The sequence below is a fragment of the Phascolarctos cinereus genome, unplaced genomic scaffold (assembly GCF_003287225.1).
Source record: "Phascolarctos cinereus isolate Bilbo 61053 unplaced genomic scaffold, phaCin_HiC Scaffold_4;HRSCAF=312, whole genome shotgun sequence".
Lineage (NCBI taxonomy): Eukaryota > Metazoa > Chordata > Mammalia > Diprotodontia > Phascolarctidae > Phascolarctos > Phascolarctos cinereus.
In genome coordinates this window covers 501,334,150-501,361,080 of record NW_027555847.1, presented here as the reverse complement: position 1 = coordinate 501,361,080, position 26,931 = coordinate 501,334,150, and the positions used below count along the sequence as shown (strand labels likewise).

At 41.1% G+C, this 26,931-nt stretch overlaps 1 protein-coding gene and 1 pseudogene across 4 annotated transcripts; both read left to right on the top strand.

Moving 5' to 3' along the window:
* The first annotated feature begins 349 nt into the window (after positions 1-349).
* CABYR (calcium binding tyrosine phosphorylation regulated) lies at positions 350-22,685 on the top strand. Of its 4 annotated transcripts, none has more exons than XM_020968679.2 (6): positions 351-512; positions 2,030-2,132; positions 2,251-2,449; positions 2,579-2,632; positions 16,774-17,121; positions 21,936-22,685. In XM_020968679.2, the coding sequence occupies exons 2-6, from the start codon at positions 2,106-2,108 to the stop codon at positions 22,538-22,540; spliced, it is 1,233 nt and encodes a 410-aa protein (XP_020824338.1). In that variant the 5' UTR covers positions 351-512; positions 2,030-2,105; the 3' UTR covers positions 22,541-22,685. The 4 variants fall into 4 exon arrangements, with proteins under 4 accessions (XP_020824340.1, XP_020824338.1, XP_020824339.1 ...); XM_020968680.2 differs by lacking the exon at positions 351-512 and adding an exon at positions 755-826; XM_020968681.2 differs by lacking the exon at positions 2,030-2,132 and having other exon boundaries at positions 350-512.
* LOC110195781 (small ribosomal subunit protein uS5 pseudogene) lies at positions 12,262-13,114 on the top strand (annotated as a pseudogene).
* Positions 22,686-26,931: the final 4,246 nt, after the last annotated feature.

Below are 26,931 nucleotides of genomic sequence, written 5' to 3'. Positions count from 1 at the left end.
CTCCGGTGTAGAGTAGAATGAAGCGCGTATAAAAGCTTACTCCTCTTCCTTTTAAAAAATGAAAACCTATCTCGCTGTTATTGCCCGGCAAACAAAGGAAGAGTCCACCGCTGTCTCGCCATCGCCTTTGCATTCTACTGTCCTTGGGAACTGCCTTTTCCCTTCCACTAAGGAGGTCCCTGCCTGGCCTGCGCACAGGTACCGCACACTTCGAGTAGGTCGCTCCAAGAATTTTGAGAAAGCTCCAGGCAACTGACGCATGTTCCCTCCTTTGTGCTTGGGGCTTTCTCATTGGCCGGGGACCCCCTAGGCCCCGCCCCCTTTACGTGTGCGACCGGGGGAGCCGGAGCGAGCGGCCCGGGAGACCATTGTGACGGCCCTGCACCCTCACTGGGGGGGGGGGGGGCCGCCCCTGCCGGTATAAAAGGCCCGGCTTGCGTTGCGCTACTTTACAGGAGCCGCCGGCAAGGGGGCAACGAGGAAGCGCTTAGAGCGTAGCTGAGAAGGAAAAGGTGTGGGGGAGCCCGGAGAGAGAAAAAGAGCCTTAGCCGAGGGCCGGGTAGAGTCCCCGCCCTCGCGCATGCGCGTGTCCCCGGGAGGGAGAAAGGGAGGGAGGGGCTCAGAGCTCGCGCTGCGCAGGAGCGCCTGGAGAGGACGGGATGGCGGGGGGAGGGGCGCCGGCATGCCCGTCCCGGTTGAGGCCTGGGGCTGAGGGGGGGAGTCGGGAGGCCTGAAGGGACGGGAAGCTGGCAGATTGCGTCCTGTGGGGCTGGGGTGGGATTGGGGCGGGATTGGGGCAACCGCTTTTGTATAGAAAAGTCAAAAGGTAAAATCAGCGACTTCGACCAAAACCAAACACATGTCAAAAGAAAAAAACCAGACGGCCGAAAAGAGCAAGGCTAACACCACCGAGACTCGGGTTCCCGACTGCGTAGGGGTCGGAGAGGGGCATGCACTTTTTTGGGCTTCTTTTCCAGGGAAACACCGGTTATATAAAATACCCCCCCCCCGGCAAATTTTTAAAAAGGGAGAGAGAAAAAACCCAAACCTAGAACTGGGCTAAAGATCAGTTCGTTGCTGTTTTTGGATGTTTTCAATTTTACTTGGTTTTACTCTTTTTTTTATGAGTTATATGAGAAGGCCAAGATTTGGCCTTTTTTTACCTTGTGGGAATTAAAACCTCACTTGATTTTTCTCGTTTTGTGTGTAAATTATACACGGATGACTCTCTCCGGGCCTTTGCATTTTCCCTTTAGTTGAAAGCAAAATGCTCGTTTGAGGAGATGAAACTATGAAAGCAAATTGCTCTCCTCACCTCCACGCCCACTTTTTTTTTTGTCAGTACTCTTATTGGTCTGCTTTTTTCCAAGCTGACTAATCGCAAGTGGGCCCTAACCTTCATGGTTTCTTGTCCATCCCACCGATAAAAAAAAAAAGGGGGGGTGAAGCATTACTTTTTGTATGTCAAGAATTTTTTAAAGAACCTTTTTTTTTAACGTTTATTTTGTTTAAGTAACTTTTTATAGTTTTAAGAAGCTTAAAATTTTTAAGATTATCCTCCAAGGCCAGTATGAAAACCTTATTTCTAACAGTAATGTGAAATGTGTTTTTAAATAGTATTTTTGCTATTTCAAGTTGCTCCAGTGTTAATGGGTCAGCAACATCTGCTTTTGCTGCCAAGGAAGATACGGAGAAGGCTTGTGGGTCTCACTAATAGTAGCCCTGAAAGAGGAAAGAGGAAAAGTGTAGGAGGGAGGACCTTTGGAAGGGGGAAGAAAGGAAAGAAGAAATATGGTTTGAGTGACATGCTAATTTTATGCCTGCTCTGCCAGTAATACAGAAATGGGATTACTCTAACCTATACACACATTTACTGTAAAATAAGGAAGAAGTGACTCTTCATTTTTTTGGAGCCCTTTATTATGCTGGTTTACTTTCCATGGTGGAGAATCACTTTATTCATACTGGCAAAGGTGAGGGAGATGATATTCCAGGATATTCTTTATTTACTGTTGCTTTTTTCATGTAGAAAACTACTTGTTTCAAGCCCTACCCTGCCTTTTCCTTATTTGAACCATCAGCAAGATCAGCACATAAAACCAAAGATGAATGTCTACAAATTTGAAATGAAGGTAGTAATTATAATAGGAGGTTGAATAATCGTAATAATCACATTCGTAGCATTTGGTCATAGGGAATATTATTTGTTCATAGAAAACACATTGGTGACTCCATTTCTCTTTGTTGTAGTTGAGAGACTGCAAAGAAATAACAACATCACCATCAGCACCACCTACCAAAATGATTTCTTCAAAACCAAGACTTGTGGTTCCTTATGGCCTGAAGACTCTGCTAGAAGGAGTGAGCAGAGCCATTCTCAAAACCAATCCAGGGAACATCACCCAGTTTGCAGCTCTTTATTTTAAAGAGCTTATTTTGTTCAGAGAAGGTTTGTTAATTGCTTTTTTAAATGTAAGATTCAAATGTAAGATTCGTTTAGATTCAGTACTTGGTAAACCAGAGCATTTAATGGAGACACTATCTTCTTTTATTTCCTTTTATTTTTTTTTTCTTTCAGCAAATTCTTCATTGGATATAAAAGATTTGGTTAAACAATTTCATCAGATCAAAGGTAAGAGAAATTTGGCTTATCACAACTGTAGACTTTTAATATTTGAATTACCCATTGTGTAACACTTTAGTGAGATTTTCCAGTCCTTAAAAAATTCACACATGTTTTCATTTACAATTTAAAAAAAAATCTTTTGTCAGCGAGGTAGAAAATTTAAAGTTTTTTAAAACCATTAAAGATATGCCAAAGTGAAGCTTTAAAGACATGTCTTTTTTAGGAGATTTGTTAAGAGAAGGGTCTTACCCTTACATATTTTTCCTATAATGAGTTAAATAAAATAAAAATAAGAAGGCCTTTTAGGAGGTTTCATCTTGTTCAGTAATTTTACTCTGTGGTGACCTTTTTTTGCTCAAGGAATATTGGTAAGAGAAATCAGTTTAATATTATCAGAGAAATATGTGTATTGTGGGATTATCATGAACTTCATTTGTTTGCAGATTGATATAGCTAGGGGAACAAAAGGTCAGAAAGAACATTAGCAGAAATAAAAATGTTTTCTTACACAGGAAGAATGAAGGGAATATTTTCTAGCATTTGCAAACAAATGAATGTGGTTCAATTATAGTGCCCTCATTTTGCCACTTCTTTGATGTTTTAAGCCTGGATGGTTTGTTGCCAGAAAAATAAAATTTCTTTAACTATGATATAAATTAACACAAGGTAAGGTATTCTCACTTGACTTGCACTATTAAATCATGGCCAATCAAAAAGAGAGGTACTCAAGACATGGGTGAGTTGCAGCTTTCTTTCTTTCTCTTTCTTTCTTTCTTTCTTTCTTTCTTTCTTTCTTTCTTTCTTTCTTTCTTTCATTTGACCTTCCTTTAAAGTATCTTAAGCAGCAAGGTATCATGTTTTTGTTGGGGTTTTTTGCTTGTTTTTTTTTTTAAAAACTTTAAAAACATATACAAATATCTGGAGGTAACATTATCCAACTACCTTGACTGTTTTGTTTGCTATCAGCCAACCCCCGGGGAAAGTCACCTGCCTTGAAAAGTTTTTGATCAAAGATATATACATGACATAGCCCTCCAATGAAAGACAAGACTTTTCTTAATCCTTCTATATCTGAAGCCTACCTTAACAAATCATTGGATGGATGACACCTAAGTTTGGGCCTCTTTCATTAAAGAAATGGGCTGTGAATGATAAGCAGGCGTGCATAAATACTGTTTTGTTGTTCAGCAGGATGGTGGGGATAACTAACTAACAATAGAACTATGTGGCACATCTAATAAGCTTTTTTTGAGCCAAATTGAAGAGGGGGGAATAGATAAACTGGTAACAGTTTTGGAATCTGACTGGACCACTGGCCCTAAGGATATCAAGAACAAGCCAATCATATGCCTGGCTCCTTAGGCATGGGAGACTCTGTGGGGAGAAAAATCTTGTGGAGGGATACACCGGGGTCCACAAGGCACTTGGCATGTTTAAGGCTCCTGGTATCAGACCAAGATCTAAAATGGGAAAAGATTACAAGGCCCTAACTACCCTGATGGATGGTGGAGAGAACCTAATGTTTGTAAGCACTCTAAGTTCCAGTGATGAATATCAGCATCCTCAGAAGTAGTAGTATTTCATGTCATGAAGGTTGCTATAAAGTCTTTTTTTTTTTTTAGGTATCACATTAGTATTTTTTGGTTCAGTAAATTATGTATGTGGAGAATCCAATCCCTAGTTGTTCTTGTTCAGGACCCTGGCATAGTGCATGGAGAAGTGCAAGGCTTGGAATCAGAGAAGACCTGGGTTCAAATCATGCCTCAGATGCTTTACTAGCTTGGGTGACATGACCCTGGCAGTTTTCACTTTATTTCTCTGGGCCTGAGTTTCTTCATCTCTAAAATGAAAAAGTTGGATTCAGATTGATACATTGACCTCCAAAGTCCCTTCCAAGTTTCTAAACACTGTGATCTAAATCATAGGTTTTGGAGATGAGAACTTGTTGGAGTAGGGGGTGCTGTTAATAAAAAAGGTCCTTTCTTTAAGGTTTCACTGTCCTCTTTTGCAGCTCTGAAGCCCACACAAAATATATGGGTTTTCCCTCCCATAGGAATATTGAGAGTACAGTAACTTGTGGAGAACTGATTCACAAAATGCTGATAGATAACTGATAAATCCCAGGAACAATATTGCAGGGCCTTCACTGAGGTGTGTAGCAGTTGGTCACTTAACTTGAAGACCTTGTGTGTTTTGATTCATGTGGTTTGATATCAAAATTGCATGGTTCTCCTGTGAAATAAGAGTGCTTTTCTTACTTATAGATGAGGTTGGTTATTCCTTTAAGTGATTAGTGGTGAAAACATGTTGCCTTTGCCCATCTTTGCTTGTGGACTAGAGCAGAGAAATATCATCCGAGATGTCCAGTGGGCATTGTTGATGATTGAGTGTTTGATTGTGACTGATAGACAATCTTGGCTCACTCTCAAAAAAATCACGGTATTCAGAATGTCCATAGAGAATGCAGATGGGTCTATGGAATCAAAGATGATGAAATTACCATGTGCAAACAGCATTCTGTTTCTAATTTAGCTTTCAATGTACTTACTGTTTTCTGTCCCACTAGCTTTTCTATTAATTTTTTTAAACAAGGGAAACAAGGGTGTGCTTGCTTAATCAGGAATGTTAAAGATGTAAGAAAAAGCCCTTCATTTAAGGCGTTTGTCTATGTATGTAAAGAATCACTTTGAAGTTTGGTTCTGAAAAGACATGTTTTGAACCTGTTGAGAGATGGCAGTTTATTTAGTGGGATGGTTGAATCAAGTTATCTCTATGGTCAAACCTGTTACAGCACCTTGTATATTTTTATTGTATTCATGGAGATGTCCTGCTGCAGAGAACTTTCAAAGGCCATTATATTTGTCTTACTGAATTAAATGACCTTGACTTTTTAACCATATACTTTTTTTTTTAAAAAATCAGTACATTTTTCTGAACTGCAAGTTGGTTTTGTGGATTCAGATGTGGGTGTCTGCTATAAAAAAAAATCATCCTCTGAAAGTCATAATTATGTATGATGTTTTCCATCGAGATTGCCCCTATGTGAATATGGACTGTTATGAAGATTTCGTAGAGATGATAGGTGTAACATAGGTTTGGCAGTTGATAAATTATTGTCAGTTTATCTCAGAGTCCCCATCTTTGGAAAAACACAGTCACTGATGGGCCTCAGGTTTTTCATCATCAACAGGGCCAGAGAGATGATCTCTGAAGTTTTCTTACAGCGCTAAATCCTGTGATACGGCAACAAAACTTTTTGATGGGGTTTTAGGCAGAATTCTCTTCTTTTTACTAAATGTTGAACAGATTGGCTCAGAATAGAGATCCAGTTAACTCGTGTTTTAGGCAGTGATGAAACAAATTACACATGTGGGGCCAGGAGTGGAAGTGGAGTGAGTGCATATTAGCAGCCAAAACTGAATCTCATAAAGCATAGTGCAATTTAATGTTTTAGATTTCATCTTTTTCCGTAGTAGCTCTGGTGGGACTAGTGTGTTTGTTATGTCTGATGCTGGGGTAGTTTTCTCCTCCTCTTTTCTTTTCCTATGGTGGTTTTACCACATGGTAAAAGAGACTGACCATCCCATCCATGTCTTATGTCTGAGCTTGGAATTTCAAGATTTAATTAGATAGAAGTTAACTTGCTTAAGGTAACCCTGGTGGCACCAACCGAGATTTGTCTGTATTCTTCTTTTTTAAAAAAACCTAAATTTATTTTACGTGAATTTATAAATCACTAAGGTTTTTTGAAACCTTGAGGTAAGTCATGCATGACTTCTCATCTAGTTGGTTGGCTTCTATTCATTATGCATTTTTTACATGGTTGTATTTGTTCCATGCCTTGAAGTTGTTTTGACTGCCTTCAGTCAGTAGGAAGTAAACACATGTTGAATTCATATTTTGTGTCAAGACACTGCATGCATGGGGGATATAAAGAAAGCAAAAATAATCATTGACCTCAGGAAGCTCACATTCCAGAATAAAATATAAATTCCTCTGGCTTAATTTTATATAAATTGTATGTATGTGTATACAATACACACATGTATGTATAAAATAAATATAAATATATAAATATATGCAAATATAAAATAAATATACACAGCATATGAAATTAGAAAATTATGTGTATAAAATCCTGATACCTAATTTTCATGTTTTCTCCACCATTAGGCTGTGAGAGGCTCCTTGAGAAGCAGGGTCTGTCTTTGCCTTTTTATTCCCAGTGCTTAATAGTGCTCAATAAATGCTTGTTGACTTTATATAAATTTGATCCTGAAAGTAATAGAGAATTATTGGGATTTATTTGTTAGGAGATAGTGACATGGGCGTTAAAAACAAATGTACATCTTGAGTCTTCACTTGATTCACAAGCTTCTGTGGTAAGCGCTGGGGATTAAAAAAGGAAAATGACAAAAGTTCCTTTTGTTCCCTGACCCTCAAGTAACTTTGTATTTCTTCCTGTGTAGACACAAACATGTACAGAGATAACTGAAAGGACAATCTCAACAATGTGTTTTATGGGAATGTGAGAAAATGAGAAGACATAAGGGGGAGGGATGTGGGAAGGCGTGTGAGAAGGAAGGAGGAGAGGAATTAGTAGTAGAAGGGAAAAGCTTCAAGTTACACCTAAGATGAGATTTGAATGAAGACAAGTAATAATTGCGTGGCACATTAGATAAAGGAATGAAGTTTGAGGTATGTATAAAGGAAAGGAGCCTGAGAGGGAAATTTATGTCTAGGACTGGAGAGACAAAAAGCAGAAACTGTGGGTGGAGGTGGAAGCCCTAAGGAAGGCAGCTTGGTTGCTTGAACGTGGTCAAGGTGCACTAGACTAGTTCAACTGCATAGTTAGTCTATCTTGATTAAATTGCGAGCTGATAAGTTTATATTTTATCCCAGAGGGAATAGGAAACTGGTGAAGGTTTTTTGAACAGGTTTGGGGGAAGATTTATGAATTAAGGAATATTATTTTGTCACCCTGTGTGAAGGATGGATAAGAATAGGGGGAGAAGGGACTAGGGCACAGGGAGAACATTTTGGAGGCTCTCACTGTTGCCCAGGTGAAAGTTTTGGGGAACCTAACTCCAAAGAAACAGCTTTGTGAGCAAAGAGAAAATGGAACAGATGCAAGACCATGATATGTAAGTGGATTAAAATAATTAAAGAATCCCTGCTTTGGATTAAAGGAATTTGGATGTTTTGAACACTGCTCTTTTTGCTGTCTCATCTATTTTTATCATCTTTTTTTCTTATTTCACAACGTCTCTCACATACTGTCATCCCACTCTCCCCGGGCAGAGCTGCCACGTCCAAGGCCCCTCTTACCTCAAGGATATCAGATCCTTTGGTGTTCAAAGCTCTTTCCAATAACCTGGTCTTTTCCCAGGAATACTTTACTTTTTACACCTACTTGCTGTTCCTTGCACACAGCACATCTTCCATCTTCACATCCTAATATTCTTAGAATATTCCTGACATAGAAAACAGCCAGTCTGTCTTGACCTATGCCTCTCTGCCTCTTAGTTTCTCTGAATTTCCTTCAAGACTCAGCTTAAATCCTACCTTCTGCAGGAAGCCTTTTCCTGATTTCCCCAGACTTTGTGTGACCTTGGGAAAGTTTTTCTCTGGACCTTAATATCATCCTCATTTTTAAAATGAGAGGAATTAGATTAGATGGCCTCTGATGTCTGTTCTAACTCTTAAGATCTATGATTCTATGATTTTATTGCTTACCTTTAAACATGTAAAATAATCAAGTCACCACATTTTAAAATTTTAACATGGAAACTTTAACCACTATAGTAGCCAAATCTACCTCTGTGGTCAAATCAGAGGTGGTCCCAAAACTCACTTTTTTTCTGAAATCACTTCCCTTATCCTTTCTACAATAATATTCCCTCACAATGATATGCCACAACTTGTTCTCCAATTGATAAGCATCCCCTTTGCCACCACAAAACAGCTGCTATAAATATTTTTGTACATGTGGCTCCTTTTCTTTTGATCTCTTTGGGATACAGACCAGGTAGGTGGTATTGCTGGGTCTAAGGATATGGACATTTTTATAGCCCCAAGAGACATAGTTTCAAATTGTTCTCCAGAAAGGTTGGACCACTTCAGTATCTATTTTCCCTCTTAAGGAGGAATAATTCAATTCCTTAATTCCTCCTTAAGGAGGAATTATTCAATTATATATTTGAGAAATTAGTCCTTTATCAGAGTTGTAAAAAAAAATGGTATTCATTGTCTATGGTACTTTTTAGCAAAATGTAGTTTCCCTCATTATCTCTTTTAATTAGGTCTATTTTTGCTTTTGGTTGTTGAGGATCTTGATTGCAACCCATGCCTTTTTTTTTTTAACTTCAGCTGAAGGATATTCTGTTCCAGCCCTTTATTTTAACTCTGTGTGTATCTTTCTGTTTCAACTAAGTTTCTTTGTACACAAACAAATAGTTGGATTCTGGTTTCTAATCCATTCTCCTGTCTGCTTCTGTTTATGGGTCAGTTTATCCCATTCACATTCACAGTTATGATTACTATTTATTCCACTCCATCCCATTTTCTTCTGTTCTCCCTTTTTATCTTGTCCCACCTCGAAAGCCTGTTTTGCTTCTGGTCACTGCCTTCCCTAACTGTAGCTCCCTTTTCTCATCACCTTCTTTCTATTATCCTTCTCCTCTTTCATTTTCCTATTGGGTAAGAGATTTCTGTACCCAACTGAGTATGTATATATTTCCCTCTTTGAACCAAATCTGATGTAAGAGTGAAGTTCAAGCATTGCCTTTCCCATTTTCCCCTCCACTGTAAAAACTTTCTGTGCCTCTTTTATGTGAGAAAACTTTTCCCCATTTTACTTCTCCCTTCTCTTTCTCAACCCTTCATTTTTGGAGAGATCATTCCAACATAATTGACTCATATCCATGTTCTCTGTCTATGTAAACTCCTTTTAACTGCCCTAATGATGATAGTTCCTAGGAGTCATCTTGCCATATAGGAATGTAAACAGTTTAAACCTTATTGAGTCCCTTATGATTTCTTTGTCATATTCACTGTTTTATCCTCTTGAGTCTTGTGTTTGAATGCCAGATTTTCTTTTCAGCTCTGGTCTTTTCATCAGGAATGCTTGAAAGTCCTCTATTTCATTAAATGACCACTTCTCCCCCTTGAAGGATTATACTCAGTCTTGCTGGGTGGGATATATAGTTGGTTGTAATTTTAGCTCCTTTGCTTTCACAATATCATATTCCAAGCCTTCCACTCTAATGAGGAAGCTGCTAAATTTTGCGTGATACTCTGACTGTGGCTCCATGATATTCGAATTGTTTCTTTCTGACTGCTTACAATATTTCTTCCTTGACCTGAGAGTTCTAGAACTTGGCTTTAATATTCTTCAGAGTTTTCATTTTGGGATCTCTTTCAGGTAGTGATCAGCTTATTCTTTCCATTTCTTATTTACTCTCAGGATCTAAGATGTTAGGGCAGTTTTCCTTGATAATTTCTTGAAATGTGATGTCTACACTCTTTTTTGTGATTGTGGCTTTCTTGTAGGTCAGTAATTCCTAAATTATCTCTCCTTGATCTATTTTAGAGGTTCAGTTTTTTTTTATAAGATCACATTTTCTATTTTTTTTCCATTCTTTTGACTTTGTTTTATTGTTTCTTGGTATCTCATAGAGTCATTAGCTTCCACTTGCCCAATTCTAATATTTAAGGAATTATTTTCTTTAGTGAGCTTTTAAAGTACTTCCATCTTCATTTGAAATATTTGGCCTTCTATGCTTCTTAAGGAGTTCTTTCCTTCAGTGAATTTTTGCACCTCTTTACCATTCTGTTTTTTATTGTGTTATTTTCTTTAATATTTTTGGTGACTCTCTAACCAAGCTATTAATCCCTTTTTTCCATAATTTTCTTGTGTCACTCAGCTTTTTCTCTGCCATTCTTATCATTTTCTGTAACTCTTCCAGGAATTATTATTGAATGTGTGGCTAGTTAGCATTTTTCTTTGTAGAGAATTATTATTGTGTGGCCAATTAGCATTTTTCCTTAAGGCTTTGGTTGTATAGCTGTTTTCATATTATTGTTATCTTTTGAGTTTGTGTCTTTGTCTTCCCTACCACCGTAGTAACTTTTTGTTATCAAGTTCTTTTAGTTGTTGTTGTTGTTGTTCTCCATTTTTCCATCCTGTTTCTTGACTTTGAGCTTTATGTTAAAGTTGGGCTCTGCTCCCCTGGGGGAGAGCACTGTCCCAAGTTTCAGATTTTTTCATGCTGCTGCTTTCAGTGCTAGTTCTAGGGGGTCTACAAGTTTTTGAAGCTTCCAAGGTGGTGTGATCTAGGAAGAAGTATACTTACTGCTCCCCTGGTCTGTGCTCTGAAGGACAGGCAGCAGACAGCAGAAGGACCTCTGCTCCCCTTTAGCCCCAAGACCTAGAACTCTTCTTGGCCTTAGAATTGTGACTAGGGAAAGACATGGTAGACTTTTGAGAGCCAAGATGGTAGAGGAAGAAGTAAATCTCTCTCACCCTCCCTTATTGACCTCTGAAAACCCAGAAAATATCACCCCAGGAAAAATCCTGGAACAGCTGAGCCAGCAGAAAGATAAGGTGCAGCAGTCTTTTGTAGCCCAGGAAGCTTGAGGAATTAACAAGGGAAGCCCCTCTCTCTCCAGAAGAAGGGGAGCAGTACAAGACAGGAGGTATCCCAGCAAGCCAGTGGCAAGCCCCACCTCAGCAAACCAGAGGCGGATCCTGAGCCCCAGGGTGGTGTGAACAGGACCCTCGAGTGCCTCAGCACAGGCCAGAGAACCAGTAAACACCAGTTTGGAAAACCACCACATGTGTGTTCTCCAGCAGTCAAATCTCCCAGTGCTTCAGCACAACTCCAGGCTGGCAGACATCCTCAAGCAGACAAACATAAAGAGTGCTTTAAAGAAGCCCAGGTGAATAGGTGTCCTCCAGCAGCCAAATTCCCCACCCCCCACCCCAAGTGCTCCAGTGCTGCTGACCCCAGATCAGCACCAGGTAAGCTGCCAGATCCCAACAGCCTCCAGCTGCCAGCACCTGAGGCCCCAGCATACAAAGCCAGTGACCAAGCTCCCAGGCTCCCAGTACAAGAAGCTTGGGTCAGTGCCCCTCTGCACTCCAGCAGGAGAGCTCAACTTTAAAAGCCAGGACATAGGCAAACACCATGAGCAGAAGGCAGAAACGGACAATGATCATAGATTCTTATTATGGGGACAGGGAAGATAAGGCATAAATTTGGAAGAGGACAGCATTGTCAATATACCCACATGCAAAACCTTGAAGGGGCACATGAACTGGTCTCAAGCCCAAAAAGCTTTCTTGGAAGAGCTCAAGAAGGATTTTAAAAATTAAATAAGAGAGAGAAGAAAAATTGGGAAAGGAAATGAGAGGTATGCAGGAAAGAGTCAATAGCTTGGAAAAGGAAGGACAAAAATTGACTGTAGAAAACAAGTCCTTAAAAAATACAATTGGCCAAATGGTAAAAAAAAAATACACTGAAGAAATCAATTCCTTAAAAAGTAGAATTGGCCAAATGGAAAAGGAGGTACAAAATGTAATAGAAGAAAACAATTCATTAAATTAGAATTGGGCGCTTCTACTTCTGGTGAACACCAAATGGCGGATGACGCCGGTGCTGCGGGAGGAGTGGGAGGCCCTAGGGGCCCCGGAGTGGCTTCCACGGTGGCTTCGGCAGCGGGGGCCGAGGTCAAGGTCGGGGCCCGGGGAGGAAAGGCCGAAGACAAGGAGTGGGTTCCTGTCACTAAGCTGGGCCGACTAGTCAAGGACATGAAGATCAAGTCTTTGGAAGAGATCTATCTTTTCTCCCTTCCTATCAAGGAGTCTGAGATCATAGATTTCTTCCTGGGATCTTCATTGAAAGATGAGGTTCTGAAGATAATGCCTGTTCAGAAACAAACTAGAGCTGTACAACGTACCAGGTTCAAGGCTTTTGTGGCCATCAGTGACTACAATGGCCATGTTGGCCTGAGTGTCAAGTGCTCCAAGGAAGTGGCCACAGCTATTCGTGGTGCTATCATTCTGTCCAAGCTGTCCATCGTTCCTGTGAGACGTGGCTACTGGGGGAACAAGATTGGCAAGCCTCACACAGTGCCCTGCAAGGTCACTGGGCCATGTGGATCGGTTTTGGTGCGCCTGATCCCCGCCCCTAGAGATACTGGCATCGTCTCAGCTCCCATGCCTAAGAAGCTCCTGATGATGGCTGGAATTGATGACTGCTACACCTCTGCAAGAGGCTGTACTGCCACTCTGGGCAACTTTGCTAAAGCTACCTTTGATGCCATCTCCAAAACATACAGCTACCTAACCCCAGACCTGTGAAAAGAGACTGTGTTTACTAAGTCTCCCTATCAGGAATTCACTGACCATCTTGTGAAGACTCACACTCGAGTGTCCAGAGGACTCAGGCAGCTGCTGTGGCAACCACATAGATGTTTTTTATAAACAAATAAATTGAACTATGCCTGCTTAAAAAGAAAAAAAAAATTAAAATTGGGCAAGTGGAAACTAATGACTCTATGAGATATCAAGAATCAGTCAAACAGAAACAAAAGAATGAAAAAATAGAAGAAAACATAAAATACCTCATTGGTAAAACAACTGACCTGGAAAATAGATCCAGGAGAGACAATGTAAAAAATATTGGTCTACCTGAAAACCATGATGAAAAAAAGAGCCTGGACAGCATCTTTCAGGAAATCATCAAGGAAAACTGCCCTGGGATCCTAGAACCAGAGGGTAAAATAGCCATGGAAAGAATCCACCAATCATCTCCTGAAACAGATCCCAAATTGAAAACGCCAAGGAATATAGCAGCCAAATTCCAAAATTACCAGGTCAAAGAGGAAATACTGCAAGCAATCAGAAATAAACCATTTAAATATCATGGAACCACAGGATTACGCAGGACCCTGCAGCTTCTACATTAAAAGATTGGAGGGCATCCATAAGGCAAAGGAGCTTGGATTACAACCAAGGATCAACTACCCAGCGAAATTGAGCATAATATTTCAGGGGAGGAGATGGATATTCAGTGAAATAGGGGATTTCCAAACCTTCCTGATGAAAACACCAGAGCTCAACAGAAAATTTGATCTTCAAATACAAGATTCAAGAGAGGCATAAAAAGGTAAACAGGAAAGAAAAACAACATGTTATTGATAAGGGAAAACTGTTTACATCCATCCCTATAAGGGAAAATGACACTTGTAACTCCTGAAATATTATGACATTTAAAAGGAGTATTCAAAGACAGATGTGATGATAAAAATCTAATTAAGTGGTAAAAAGGGATTGTTCTGGGAAAAGAGGAAAGGAGGAAGCAGACGAGGGTAAATTACATCGCATGAAAAAGGCAAAACCGTATTACAGTAGAGGGAAAGAAGGGAGGGAGAGATGAGCATTGTTTAAACCTTACTCTCATCAGATTTGGCTCAAAGAAGGAATAACATAATCAGTTAGATAAAGAAATCTAACTTACCCTATAAGGAAGTAGGAAGGGAAAGGGGAAAGAAAAAGGAGGGGGGTAGATAGCAGGGGGAGGGAAGAAGTAGCATCTCTTTTTTGGTGGCAAAGAATTGGAAATTGAGGAAATGCCCATCAATTGGGGAATGGCTGAACAAGTTGTGGTATATGAATGTAATGGAATACTACTGTGCTATAAGAAATGATGAACAGGCAGACTTCACAAAAACCTGGAAAGACTTGTATGGACTGATGCTGAGTGAAGTGAGCAGAACCAGGAGAACATTGTACACAGTAACAGCCACATTGTGTGATGACTAATGTTGATAGAATTAGCCCTTCCCAGCAATACAAGGATCTAAGACATCTCCAAAGGCCTCACGATGGAAAATGCTATCCACATCCAAAGAAAGAACTATGGAGTTTGAATGTAGATAGAAGGATACTATTTTCTATTTTTTCTTCTGTTTTGTTGTGTTTTCTCTTTCTTGTGGTTCCTCCTATTGGTTCTAATTCTTCCTTACAACATGACTAGTATGAAAATATTTTTAATAGGAATGTATATGTATAGCCTGTAGCCTATATCAGATTACATGCTATCTTGGGGAGGGAAGGGGAGAAAAAATTTTAAACTCAAAAGCTTATGGAAGTGATTGTTGATAAATTAAATTAATAAAAAATAAACAGAAGATATAAACAAAAAAAAAAAAGGAAATGCTTTCAAGCATTTTTCTATTTTATTCCAATCTGGAGATACTTTTGATTCCATACTTACAGTTTCCAGAATATAGCTGGTTTCTTGCTTCTTTTATCTTGGTTTAGTAACCTCTTATCCCCTTAGGTAGGCAACAGTATTACAGTCTACCAGGAGGTGTCATCATCTGTTGGCCTGAAAATTCCCTAATGTTTTAGTCTTAATGTTTTGTAAAACAAATTAGTGTCTTACTCTGTCAGTTCTCTAAATTCAGAATTTTGTACAAACAAATTTCCTTAAAATGAAGGGTTGAGACACTTTTGTTAACAATAGCATTATCATTACACTACAGAGTAAGCCTGTAGTACAGGAAACACTGACTACACTAATTGTTAGGTAGTTTTGGGCTCCAACCTTAGCAGGTTCACTCTTGATCTGGGCAGCCAGAAGGACATCGACGGAGAAATCATGAGGGGTTATATGATAATTTATTCTTCTCAATGGGTTCCTGATAACAGGAGCACCAATTGCTACTAGGATCCACTAATCAAAGGGAGGCAACAACCCCTATGTCTTGATGGGGGCCAGTGGAGACAGGTCACAGCATTCCAGCTGGTGCACTCCCCTAGATGTTAGCACACACAGCATTCTAGCTTGCATATTCTCCCTCAACCTCAGTGGAGGCCAGTTGAGGTAAGCACATGCACAAATCCCCACTCACTGACCAGTGCTCTCTTGATTTTTAGAGAGGCACACAAAGAAGGCAACTTGCCAACAATAGCCACACAATTTTAAATTATCTCACTCCTATACTTCACTGTGCAATTGCAGTAGAAATTGTTTATAACCATGATCCTGGAAACTAGTAGACTGTGTTGGCAGTGGATCCTGGGAAAACTACTATCTATGATCTTGGGAACTGTTATCTAAAAAAAGAATAACGAAATCCACCTTACTTAAGATTGTCTTGCTTTTGTGTTTTTTTGCCCAGCACCTAATACACTGCCTGACATTCATAAATGTGATTGATTCTCATCAATAGCAATTAACATTTATAATCAATGGAAGAATGAAACAAGAGAGGTTTTTTTAAGGTCTCAGGCAAAGGAAGTCCCACCCCTACTCACCTAATTACTGTATATTGCTAAATGTGGTCAGTAGTTTCTTTTCCTTGTAAGTTTACAACTTTTGCATACAAGCTTGTGGTGGTTTTCCTGATGATGACAAGGTTTATGATTTGTTGTTGTTGGGTCATTTCAGTTATGTCCAACTGTTCATACCCCCATTTGGGGTTTTCTTGGCAAAGGTACTGGAGTTTTTTGCCATTTCCTTCTCTAGTTCATTTTACAGATGAGAAAACTGAGGCAAACACTGTTAAGTGACTTGCCCAAGGTTCCACAGCTAGTAAGTGTCTGAGATCAGATCCTGACTCCAGGCCTGGACCCTCTGTCCACTGCTCCATCTAGCTGCCCCCCTCCAACTTGTTATGTATTTGGACAAAAGCTTGGGGTTGTTTTCCTGATGACAACAAAGTTTATACCATTGTTTATTCCCCCATGTTATTATAGCAGATAAACTTGCCTCACAAAGGGTGGTGGTGCAAGGATTAAATGAGATAATGTATCCCAGTGTGCTTTTTGTAATCTATGAAGTGTCATGTTAATATCAATTGTTATTATGTCTTAACTACATGTAAATATAAATTGTTAGTATGTCTTAACTAGAAAAGTATTTGAGAGGCTCATTGAGGAATGGCAGGAAAATGTCACATTGAATACTGATTCAGTTGTCCAAAGAGATGGTCAAACCCTTGGCATTCATGTGAGTTTGAAGGACTATAAATGTTCCATTATGTCCTAAATGAAGCTATAAAGTCTTTGGGTGGGGGGAGAATAGGGGCATGCCTGCTAACTTACTTTTAACCCTTCTTTTGTTGTGTTTATTTAGTAGAGAAATGGTCAGAAGGAATGCAGGAGAAGAAACCAGAGACTGTGAAAGAGCAAGAGCCGTCATCTCTGTTTTCTGAAGAACCAAAACGGAAAGAGAAGTCTACTGACACGGAGGAGGACAACATCACGGGCCCGTTGTTTAGCAACAAGACCACCCAGTTCCCATCAGCTCACGCTGAACTCACAGAGCCCGAGGAGACAGCCGACTCAGTTAGTGAGCCCTCTCCCAAAGCCTCCACCCCCAAGGCATCCACCCCACCTTCCTCACCATCTCCACTTACAGCTGCTTCGCCGGAATTTGCCTACGTTCCAGCTGACCCAGCACAGCTAGCTGCCCAGATGTTAGGTAACGTTTCATCTGTTCATTCTGAAGTGTTAATGGTGGATGTGGCAACCAGTATGCCTTCTTTTGCCGATATGTACATGTCCCTAGAGGCTACTGAAGACAGTTCCTCCGCCTGCCTTTCAGATTTAACTCCTCAGCTTCTGAGTCAGACATCGATCCGTATAGCGTTAGGTTCCAAAGAAGCTAAGGCTGAAACTAAGGCCGAAACATCCTCGGCTTCCTCACTCCCCTTGCAGGGTGAACAAGACCTTCCTGCTCACGATCAAGCTCCTGACGTCCCTTTCCAGGCTGATATCGAAATAACATCAACCATTCAATGTGTTTCACCTGAATTTCATGAGCCTGAGACCGAAGGAGCAGCTTTTGTAGAGCAAATATCGGAGCACATAATACTCCCTTTTGATGAACCAATGGCAAGTCTTAATGAGACTGAGCAGCCACCATCAGAGAGCCAAATTCAGATAGCTCACAAGACAGCCTCCATGGTGTCTGCAAAGTCCGTAGCTTCTGCAAAATCCGTAGCCTCTGAAAAATCCGTAGCCTCTGCAAAATCCATAGCTTCTGCAAAATCCGTAGCCTCTGAAAAATCCATAACCTCTGAAAAATCCGTAGCCTCTGCAAAATCCATAGCCTCTGAAAAATCTGTAGCCTCTGAAAAATCCGTAGCCTCTGAAAAATCCATAGCTTCTGCAAAATCCGTAGCCTCTGAAAAATCTATAGCTTCTGCAAAATCTGTAGCCTCCGCAAAATCTGTAGCCTCTACAAAATCTACACCCTTAGAGGAGCCTGTAAAACATGGGCCATCAATATCCTCTGCAAAATCAGGACTCTCAGCTAATGGAGAGGCAGAGATAGAACCTCAGCAGGAGGCCTCGGCAAGGTCTCTGCATGAGGAGGCCTCTGCAAGATCTCTGCATGAGGAGGCCTCTGCAAGGTCTCTGCATGAGGAGTTCTCTGCAAGGTCTCTGCATGAGGAGGTCTCTGCAAGGTCTCTGCATGAGGAGGCCTCTGCAAAATCCCTGCATACTGCTGAAGGGTCTGTAAAATCCCTGCATGCTGAAAGGTCTGTAAAATCCGTGCACACTGCTGAAGGGTCTGCAAAATCCGTGCACACTTCTGAAGGGTCTGTAACATCCCTGCACACTGCTGAAGGGTCTGTAACATCCCTGCACACTGCTGAAGGGTCTGCAAAATCCCTGCACACTGCTGAAGGGTCTGTAAAATCCCTGCACACTGCTGAAGGGTCTGTAAAATCCCTGCACGCTGCTGAAGGGTCTGCAAAATCCCTGCATACTACTGAAGGGTCTGTAAAATCCCTGCATGCTGAAGGGTCTGTAAAATCCGTGCACACTGCTGAAGGGTCTGCAAAATCCGTGCACACTTCTGAAGGGTCTGTAAAATCCGTGCACACTGCTGAAGGGTCTGCAAAATCCCTGCACACTTCTGAAGGGTCTGTAAAATCTGTGCACACTGCTGAAGGGTCTGCAAAATCCCTGCACACTGCTGAAGGGTCTGTAAAATCCGTGCACACTGCTGAAGGGTCTGTAAAATCCGTACATGCTGCTGAAGGGTCTGCAAAATCCCTGCACGCTTCTGAAGGGTCTGTAAAATCTGTGCACACTGCTGAAGGGTCTATAAAATCCATGCACACTGCTGAAGGGTCTGTAAAATCCCTGCAAGTTGAGGGGTCTGTAAAATCCATGCACACTGCTGAAGGGTCTGTAAAATCCCTGCAAGTTGAGGGGTCTGTAAAATCCGTGCACACTGCTGAAGGGTCTGCAAAATCCCTGCAAGTTGAGGGTTCTGCAAAATCCCTGCAAGCTGAGGGGTCTGCAAAATCCTTGCATTCTGAGGGGTCTGTAAAATCCGTGCACACTGCTGAAGGGTCTGTAAAATCGGTGCATACTGCTGAAGGGTCTGCAAAATCCCTGCATGCTGAGGGGTCTGTAAAATCCCTGCATGTTGAAGGGTCTGTAAAATCCTTGCATGCTGAAGGGTCTTCAAAATCCATGCATGTTGAGGGGTCTCCAAAGTCCATTCATGCTGAGGGGTCTGTAAAATCCTTGCATGCTGAGGGTTCTATTAAATCCGTGCATGCTGAAGGTTCTGCAAAATCTGTTCTTGCTGAGGGGTCTATAAAATCCGTGCACACTGAGGGGTCAGTAAAATCTGTACACGCTGAAGGTTCTGAAAAATCTGTGGCTGCTGAGGGGTCTGCAAAATCTGTGCATGCTGAAGGGTCTCCAAAATCCATTCACTCTGAATCAAGGGTCAGTTCTGCATCCCTGGAGGAAACTGCAAATGTCACTTCTGGGGCAACTCCAAAATCAGTACGCTCCAGGGTATCTGTAAAAACTGCAGCTAGTGAGGCCCTTCATGTCCCAGAAGGTCTTACTGAAATGGAAAATGAGCCAGAAGGGGAACTCGAAGGGGAAGCAGCGCCTGAAGAAGGTTTGGTGCCACAAGGTAAGAAAATTAGATATTTATGCATTTTATATTATAGGTGGCATGTTAGCTCTCTGAAATCTGGTTTGTAAGGTCTTTAACTTTCATTGTGTATTTTTAAATGTCAATTCCTTTTAAATGCTTTGTTATGGTTTGAGATTTTACATTCACAGGAATGAGGATTTTAAAAACTGAATCCAGAATGCCAGGTTAGCCATGCTGCACATTTGTGGGGCTCATCAATTGAAAGAACAAAAACTGAATGAAGGGTGCGGTTAAGGACTTGACTATCAGTTTGAAATTTCTCACTCCTGTAAAGTAAAATATCTTCTATTGCAATGCATTTACATAGGTGGTGGCATTTAAACCTCCTCTTCAGAAATGGGGGGGGGAAATGGTGGTGAGTTCAACTGCTTTCGCACTGGGTTGGGAGAATTCTGCATCTGAGTCGGAGGAAGTGGGTTAGGCACTAAGTTTCCCTGTCCCCCCTGCACTCTGGGAGCCTTCTGCAGCTGAGTAAGCAACATAACAGTTGTATGGAGAGAGGAAAAGTTGAGGCGAACACTAATTATTGGAGGCATCACAGATCGTTTTGGTAGCTAAAAGGACAGCCAGGTTTTTGTTCAAGGATTGCTGTGGTTGAGGTAACTAGCCTTCGTCTCTGTGCCTCTCCTGAGGCATACTAACATCAAGCTGTCTTCTCAGCTGCCAGATCATTTCTCGTGATACCACCCTGGTGCACCAATTTGTCCTTCCTCTCCATTTAACTATAGAAGGAGGAAGTTTGCACCTCCTTTACGACAGTTGCAGAAGTCTTTTAATTTTTTCTTTAGGGAAGGGACATGCATGATCCAGTCCTCCCATTCCTTTCTGCAGAATCTCTCTCAACCTGGGTTCCTAAGGGAGCCAGGTGTGACTAGGAGAAGTGTTAGCAAAAAGCAGGTTTTTAGAAAAATATCCAATTCTGTTTGGCAATATGAAAGGGGTTCAGTACTGATGCAAAAGTAAAGCACAGGGCTGGGGCTGGGTAGCATGTGGGACGGTCATTAGGCTTGTGGCTTTAGGTGGCACTTCCATCCCAAGTTCCTGTCTTCAAGTGTTTAAGTATTTTTAAAGGAGAAAAAATGTCCACACTTTTGAGCTGACATTTGATCAGGTTTTATTATCATCAGCTCTAAGAAGGATATGTTTACTCATTGAGATTGAGTTATCAGAATATCCAGTGCTTTAAAAAAAAAAAAAAGAAAAAGAAAAACCAAAAAAAACTTGACATTTATCCCAGGTGTTTCCCTAGGACTCTGATAACTCTGACTATTTTGTTGTTTAAAAGGAAGACTTGGCATTTGCGTATATATGTATGTTTAACAGAAGATCAGTTGAAAACATGTCCTTGGCTATTGAAAACATCATTCTAACCATATGCATAATGGGGCTTTTCCTTTACTGAAAGATGGCTGCATTAGGGAGTAAATCCCCAGTGTGCTAAAGATGAAGTCAGCATATCGAGTAAAGCAAAACTCTGGTACCTCTCTCTTTTGGAAACATTGGGTCCTCTTTGTCCCTTCCCCTGTTCTGGGACTCAGTTCCCCAAGACAGCCCATGTCTCCTCTAGGCAAACCAGAATTGACATGATAGACTTTGTGGGGTAGTAGATAATCTGCCAAATCTCTGGACGTCTTTCTTCTTTGAAGGGAGGGCCCTAGTGGGACCTCAGCAGATTGTTTGACTGCCACTCTGGATCTATCATTTCAAACCCTGCCTAGGTTGGAGGTGCTTTCCGGGGCAGTGAGTCAGGGAGCATGGGTGATTTCATATGCAAAGTCGTATGAATGGGGAGATAGTTGGTGCCCGTGGGTAGCCAGAATTATATACACTGTTGTTTGGTAAAAGTGACCAAAAGATGGCCCCCAGTGCTGACTTCTCTCAGTAAGGAAAACGTCATTCTGCAGGTGCAATGATGGCACTGATGTTGTTTTCAATAGCTCAGCACCCTTCTCAGCTGATATTTTTATAAAACTGATTTTAATTATCAAAGTCCTCTCCGAGGACTCTGCAGAAGCTATGTCTGAAGTTTGCTTAAGCACAAGGAAACAGGAACTTGGAATGAAAGGGGCCTCCTTAGCCACAACCCTCATGTCCCTGCTACTTGCTACGAGCCACAACGCTGTTCTCCTTTTTCAACTGTACCAAACCCCCTTTTTTCTTCATGTTACCAAACACAATTCTTGTAGCCCTCTCTATAGCATGCTTTATGGCACATAGCATTCTCACTTGTTGATATGTAAAAGAACTGCAAAGACATTTCTGTGCATAGTGCTTGATACAGAGACCGCCTTTAATGCCTGCAAATTGTTTTTTGTTTTTTATAGCAATAGCAGCAAGCGAAGCAGGACAACCACCACCATATTCTAACATGTGGACCCTTTATTGTCTAACTGATATGAACCAACAAAGCCGCCCGTCACCGCCACCTGCACCCGGGCCTTTTTCCCAAGCAGCCCTCTATCTATCTAATGCTAAGGAGCCACAGTTTCTGCAGCATCCACCGAAAGTTACTTCTCCAACTTATGTGATGATGGACGACTCCAAGAGGACCGGTGCCCCACCTTTTATTTTAGTAGGCTCAAATGTTCAGGAAACACAGGAGTGGAAACCTCTTCCTGGACATGCTGTTATTTCACAGCCCGATCCCTCAAAGAGATTCACTACAGTCCAAGTTCCCATTGCTGTTCCTACAGAACAGCAGAAACTCCAGAAACATCCCCCAGCCCCCCAGAATGGTAGCTCTCCTCCGAATGGACAAGAAGCCCCCAGGCCACAAAGCCCAGTTTTTCTTTCGGTTGCTATCCCAATAGAAGATGTAGCCAAAAAGGGGTCAGGATCTGGTGACAAACGTACGCCCTTTGCAGGAAGTTACGGTATTGCTGGAGAAATTACCGTGACTACTGCCCAGCTTCGCAGAACAGATACTTAAAAGTGGAAGGTAAATTTCCCCACCATAGGGTGTGACCTTTTGGAGGAAGTATGGAATTAACATTGAGCTTCAGAATCTTGATTTGCTTCATCTAGAGAGTGACTTTTTTTAAAAAAAGAAAAAAAATTAAATTGAATTGAATCAAGTTAATGTGTGACGGGTTGGGATATATTCTTAACTTGCTTTATTCATTTGTCTCTCCAAACGTCCTCATTATCAACTGATATTAAGTACTCATCGAGTGCATGCTAGACCCACAGCAAGGACTCAGTACATAAAATAATAGACAGTAATCCACAAATTGTGTTAAGTTATAAAAACACAAGACATGGCTCCTATTTCCAAGAAGCTTATTGGGTGGGATGAGACAAATAAACTTTAAACACTTTAAAAACAAGACAAAATAAATGCTGCTGCTTGAAAGGGGTATGATGGAGAATGGGTAGAGTTAGTAAGGAAGACTTGATGTAGCACGTAAGGGCTTGAGTGAGTCTTGAAAAGTAGGTAAAAATATGGACAGGTTGGTTTAAAGTAGGATGAACAAAGGCACAGAAATAGGAAGATTTGGTGGGTGGGAAGGATAAGGAAATTACCCTGACTCTGGAGCAGGGTGCTTTTGAAAGCAGTAGAAGATGGTGTCAGACAGGAAAAGAGAGGCTAGATTTTGTAGAGCCTTGAATACTAGACTGAAGAGTTTAGACTTGAACTGGATAGGACATAGGGAAAATAGAAGCTTTTGAGTAGGGGAAATATAGTAATGAAAGTATATTTTAGGAAGATTATTAGTCTGGCCACATCATGGTTTGGACATGGGGACAAAGGACTGCCTTGGGAATAAGTGAGATTGGAGAGGAACACGTTCAAGAGAAAGTTTAGAGGAGGCATGTACAGGACTTAATGAAGATGAGCAAAGGCAGATGAATGGGGAAAGTCCAGATTTTGAGCCTGAGACAATGATAAAGGCCTAATCAACAATGAAAATAGCAGTTCACTTATATGACAATAAAAGAGTAACACTTTCTTCATATTAATCCTGTGACCTAGACATTTCAGTTTCATTCATGGGATTGGAAAGGTTGTACAATTTGAACCCCTGGCACTCTCTTCACTGAATCACATGGCTTCTCAACATTGCAAAATTGGAGGGGAGGTAGTTGGTGGTTGTCTTTTGGCAGGGAGTAGGTAATGTGTGGTTGAAGATAAACTTGGCATTCAGTATTGGGGAGTTTGAGGCGATAATGTAAAAGTGAAAATGCCTAAATACAAGAATAACTGGAAATAAAGATTTGCATAAAGGCTGTAGTAGTTGAAGTGGTGAAGAAAGGATAAGTATTATCTCTGAAGGAGTGGGAGAAGTATAAAGAAGAGTGTAAGCAGAGAGCTGAGGCCTAAGACTTAGGGGATGCCCATGGCTGGGAGGGGAATGGAAAAAGAGAAATCAGACATGGTGTTACAGAAACTGAGGAAGGGGAAGAATGTTTTTCCTTGTTAAATCTTGTTAGATTTGGGCCACCATTCCATACTGACAAGAACTCTTTAGATCATTATTCTGCAGTCCATTCTATTGGCTTCCTCCCCTCGCCCCCAGCCTCTTGGCATGCTTATCAAAACTGTAGACAACATCAATAAGATTGAATAAAAAGATTACAGGACTGACTCAGATCTGTGTTCAAGTCAAAGCTCCACCTTGTTCTAACTAGCTGGGTGACCTTGAACTAAAATAGCTTAAATTCTGTAAATATTAACATTCTCATTTGCAAAATGGAGATGTAGTACCAGTCCTACTAGAGACTCAGTAAACCGCCCATGTTCAAAGCACTGTTCTCAACATGGGCAGTTGTAAGGAAAACATTTTATAAACTGTTAAGCAGTATGGGAAGAAATTAGCTCTTCTTAGCATTTTACTCTAAGTTTCCAAGTCATTTATTTAAAAAAAAAAAAAGGTTGAACAAAACAGGATCAAGAACAGAGAGGCCTGCGGCATATGAATGACGCTTCATTTTAGGTAGATGTTGATTTAGCCTGGCCATTGACCTAGCACCAAATCTACCTTGGTGAATTTATATAATCCAGCCTCTCCCCTCACCCCACTCCCACCTGCCACTTCTAGTCTCCTTCTTGTCCATTAGGCTTTATGAAGAAAAAAAAGGAGACAATCTCTTCTCTCTAGGTTTTAGAGTGTCATTGTCTCCATATTCTCCTCCTTATCTGACCACACCTCAATCTCTTTTGCTTGATCTTCATTTAGGTCATACTTGCAAACTGTAGGTGCCCTCAAAGGGCTTTATCCCTAGGCCATCTTTTCCTCTCCCTCTATGCTCCTATACTTGGTGATCTCATTGGCTCTCATGGATTCCATGATCATTTCTATGCTTATGAATCTCCAATCTACTTATGCCACCCTAACACCTCTGCTGATTTCTAGTTATCTCCAGATACCTATTAGATATCTCAAATGGGATTTCCTGCAGACATCTTAAACACAACATGACCAAAACAGAACTCATTCTCTCTCTCTCTCCCCAAACACTCCTCACTTCCAAACTTCCCTCCTACTTTTGAGGGCAACATCATCCTCCCAGTCCTCCAGATGCTCAAACTAAGTGTCATCCTCAACTCACCCTCCCAGACTCTCCAGTCTATTGTCAAGGCCTGTTGATTTCACTTTCATAACATTTCCTGAATTCACCCTCTTTCTTTTGCACTGCCACTCTGGCGCAAAGCCCTCATCTCTTCGTACCTAGACTATTTTAAGTGGTTGGTCTCACAGGGACAAATTTCTCTCCTCTTAGTCTATCCTCCATTCAGTCACCAAAGTGATTTTCCTAAAGCACAGGTCACACCCCGCCCCCCCCACCCCCCACCTCAGTAAACTCCAGTGGCCCCCCTATTACCTCCAGGATAAAATATAAAATCTTCTGGTGTTTAAAGCTTTTCATAACCTAGACTCCTTGCCATTTACACTCCCATTCTTTCACTCCCCTTTCCCCAGGCCCACATACTTCTTGATCCAGTAACACTAATCTCCTTGCCATTCCTCTGAAAAGACAGGCCATCTCTCAGTTCTGGACATTTTCTCTGATTGTCTCCCATGCCAGAAATGCTCTGTGTCCTCATTGCCTATCTTCCATCATTTCCTTCAAGACCAAGCTGAAATCTTACCTTTTATAGAAAGCCTTTCCTAATCCTTAATTGTAGTGCTTTACCGCTGTTGATCACTTCCTACTTTTTTCTGTACAGAGCTTGTTTTGTACATCCCACAGTCACACAGCTAGTAAATGTCTGAGGCAAGAGTGGAACTCAGGAAGATGTCTTCCTGGCTCCAGGCCTGGCGACTCTACCCACTGTGGCACCTATCTGGCCCCCAACTAGCCATACCAGGTCAATATACCCTTTCTTTTGTAAACTCTCCCTCCTCACAGGGAATTGTGAATACTAGGATCTCTTTTTCTCAGCCTAATAATGGATTTCTTTATTTCTGCTTCATTCTGTGGAACACAGGATCCTACTTTCTTCTCAAGAAGAGCCAGGTCTGGTCTCAGTGGGACGAGTCTCAGGTTCTTTATATAGTTCTAATGGCTTAGAGAGCTTTTTCCTTTCTTCCTTCTCTGTTTCATTCTTTTATCCTCTAATGGCCTGATGATAGTTTAGCTTACTCTTTGATTCTGTGTTTGGTTTTCCCATTGACTCATTTCTTCCATCTTGTCAAGGACTGAGCTATTCTGATAAGCCAGAGTGAGGAAGCATTCTCCAAGTTCTTTCTCCTAGTCTCCTGGCAAGGAGGCAAACTTAGGTTATAGCCTATGTATGTCCACAATTGTGTATGCATGCCTTTCCATTGCTCTCTGGGTGACCTGCCACTGTAAGGGCCCAGTGACTGTAGTTTAATACATCCAATAGCTATCTACAATAATTGAAAGAATATTGTTGCAAATATGGTTCTTTGTTTTAGAGAGACATTTGGAATCAGTAAAAGTACTCCTCAGTTTCCCAAATGCAATGCAGCTTATTCTTCTATTAAGTTTTGGGTCTAGTTCATTGTCCAACTGCAATAATTGTCCAAGATACATATTCTGATGCATCACCTGCCCATCTAACTGCATTTTATAGTCTGAACAACAAGCATTCTTCATTCACTTGGCTTTTTCCAACTGGATAGTTAGAAATGCTTTGAATCATTTTGGATCTCTCTGAGAAGGCTCAGTGTCTCCTCTAGTGTAGTTGTGGGAATCAATGCCAAGTCACTGACAAAGGGGAATATTTGGAAGATTTAACTATCCATATGGAATCATTTTTCAATTGGAACTTTGTGCTAGATGTCCTTCATGACAATGACAAATACTTTAGACAAGAATGTTTGTGTGCTTCATGCCTTAACTGATAACAGAGAC

Bases quoted from the DNA above. Each gene is read 5' to 3' on its own strand.
- CABYR (XM_020968678.2), top strand. From the start codon at position 17,154: ATGGTGGATGTGGCAACCAGTATGCCTTCTTTTGCCGATATGTACATG. The intron at 19,588-21,935 runs GTAAGAAAATTA...TGTTTTTTATAG, and splicing joins AGAAGGTTTGGTGCCACAAG to CAATAGCAGCAAGCGAAGCA.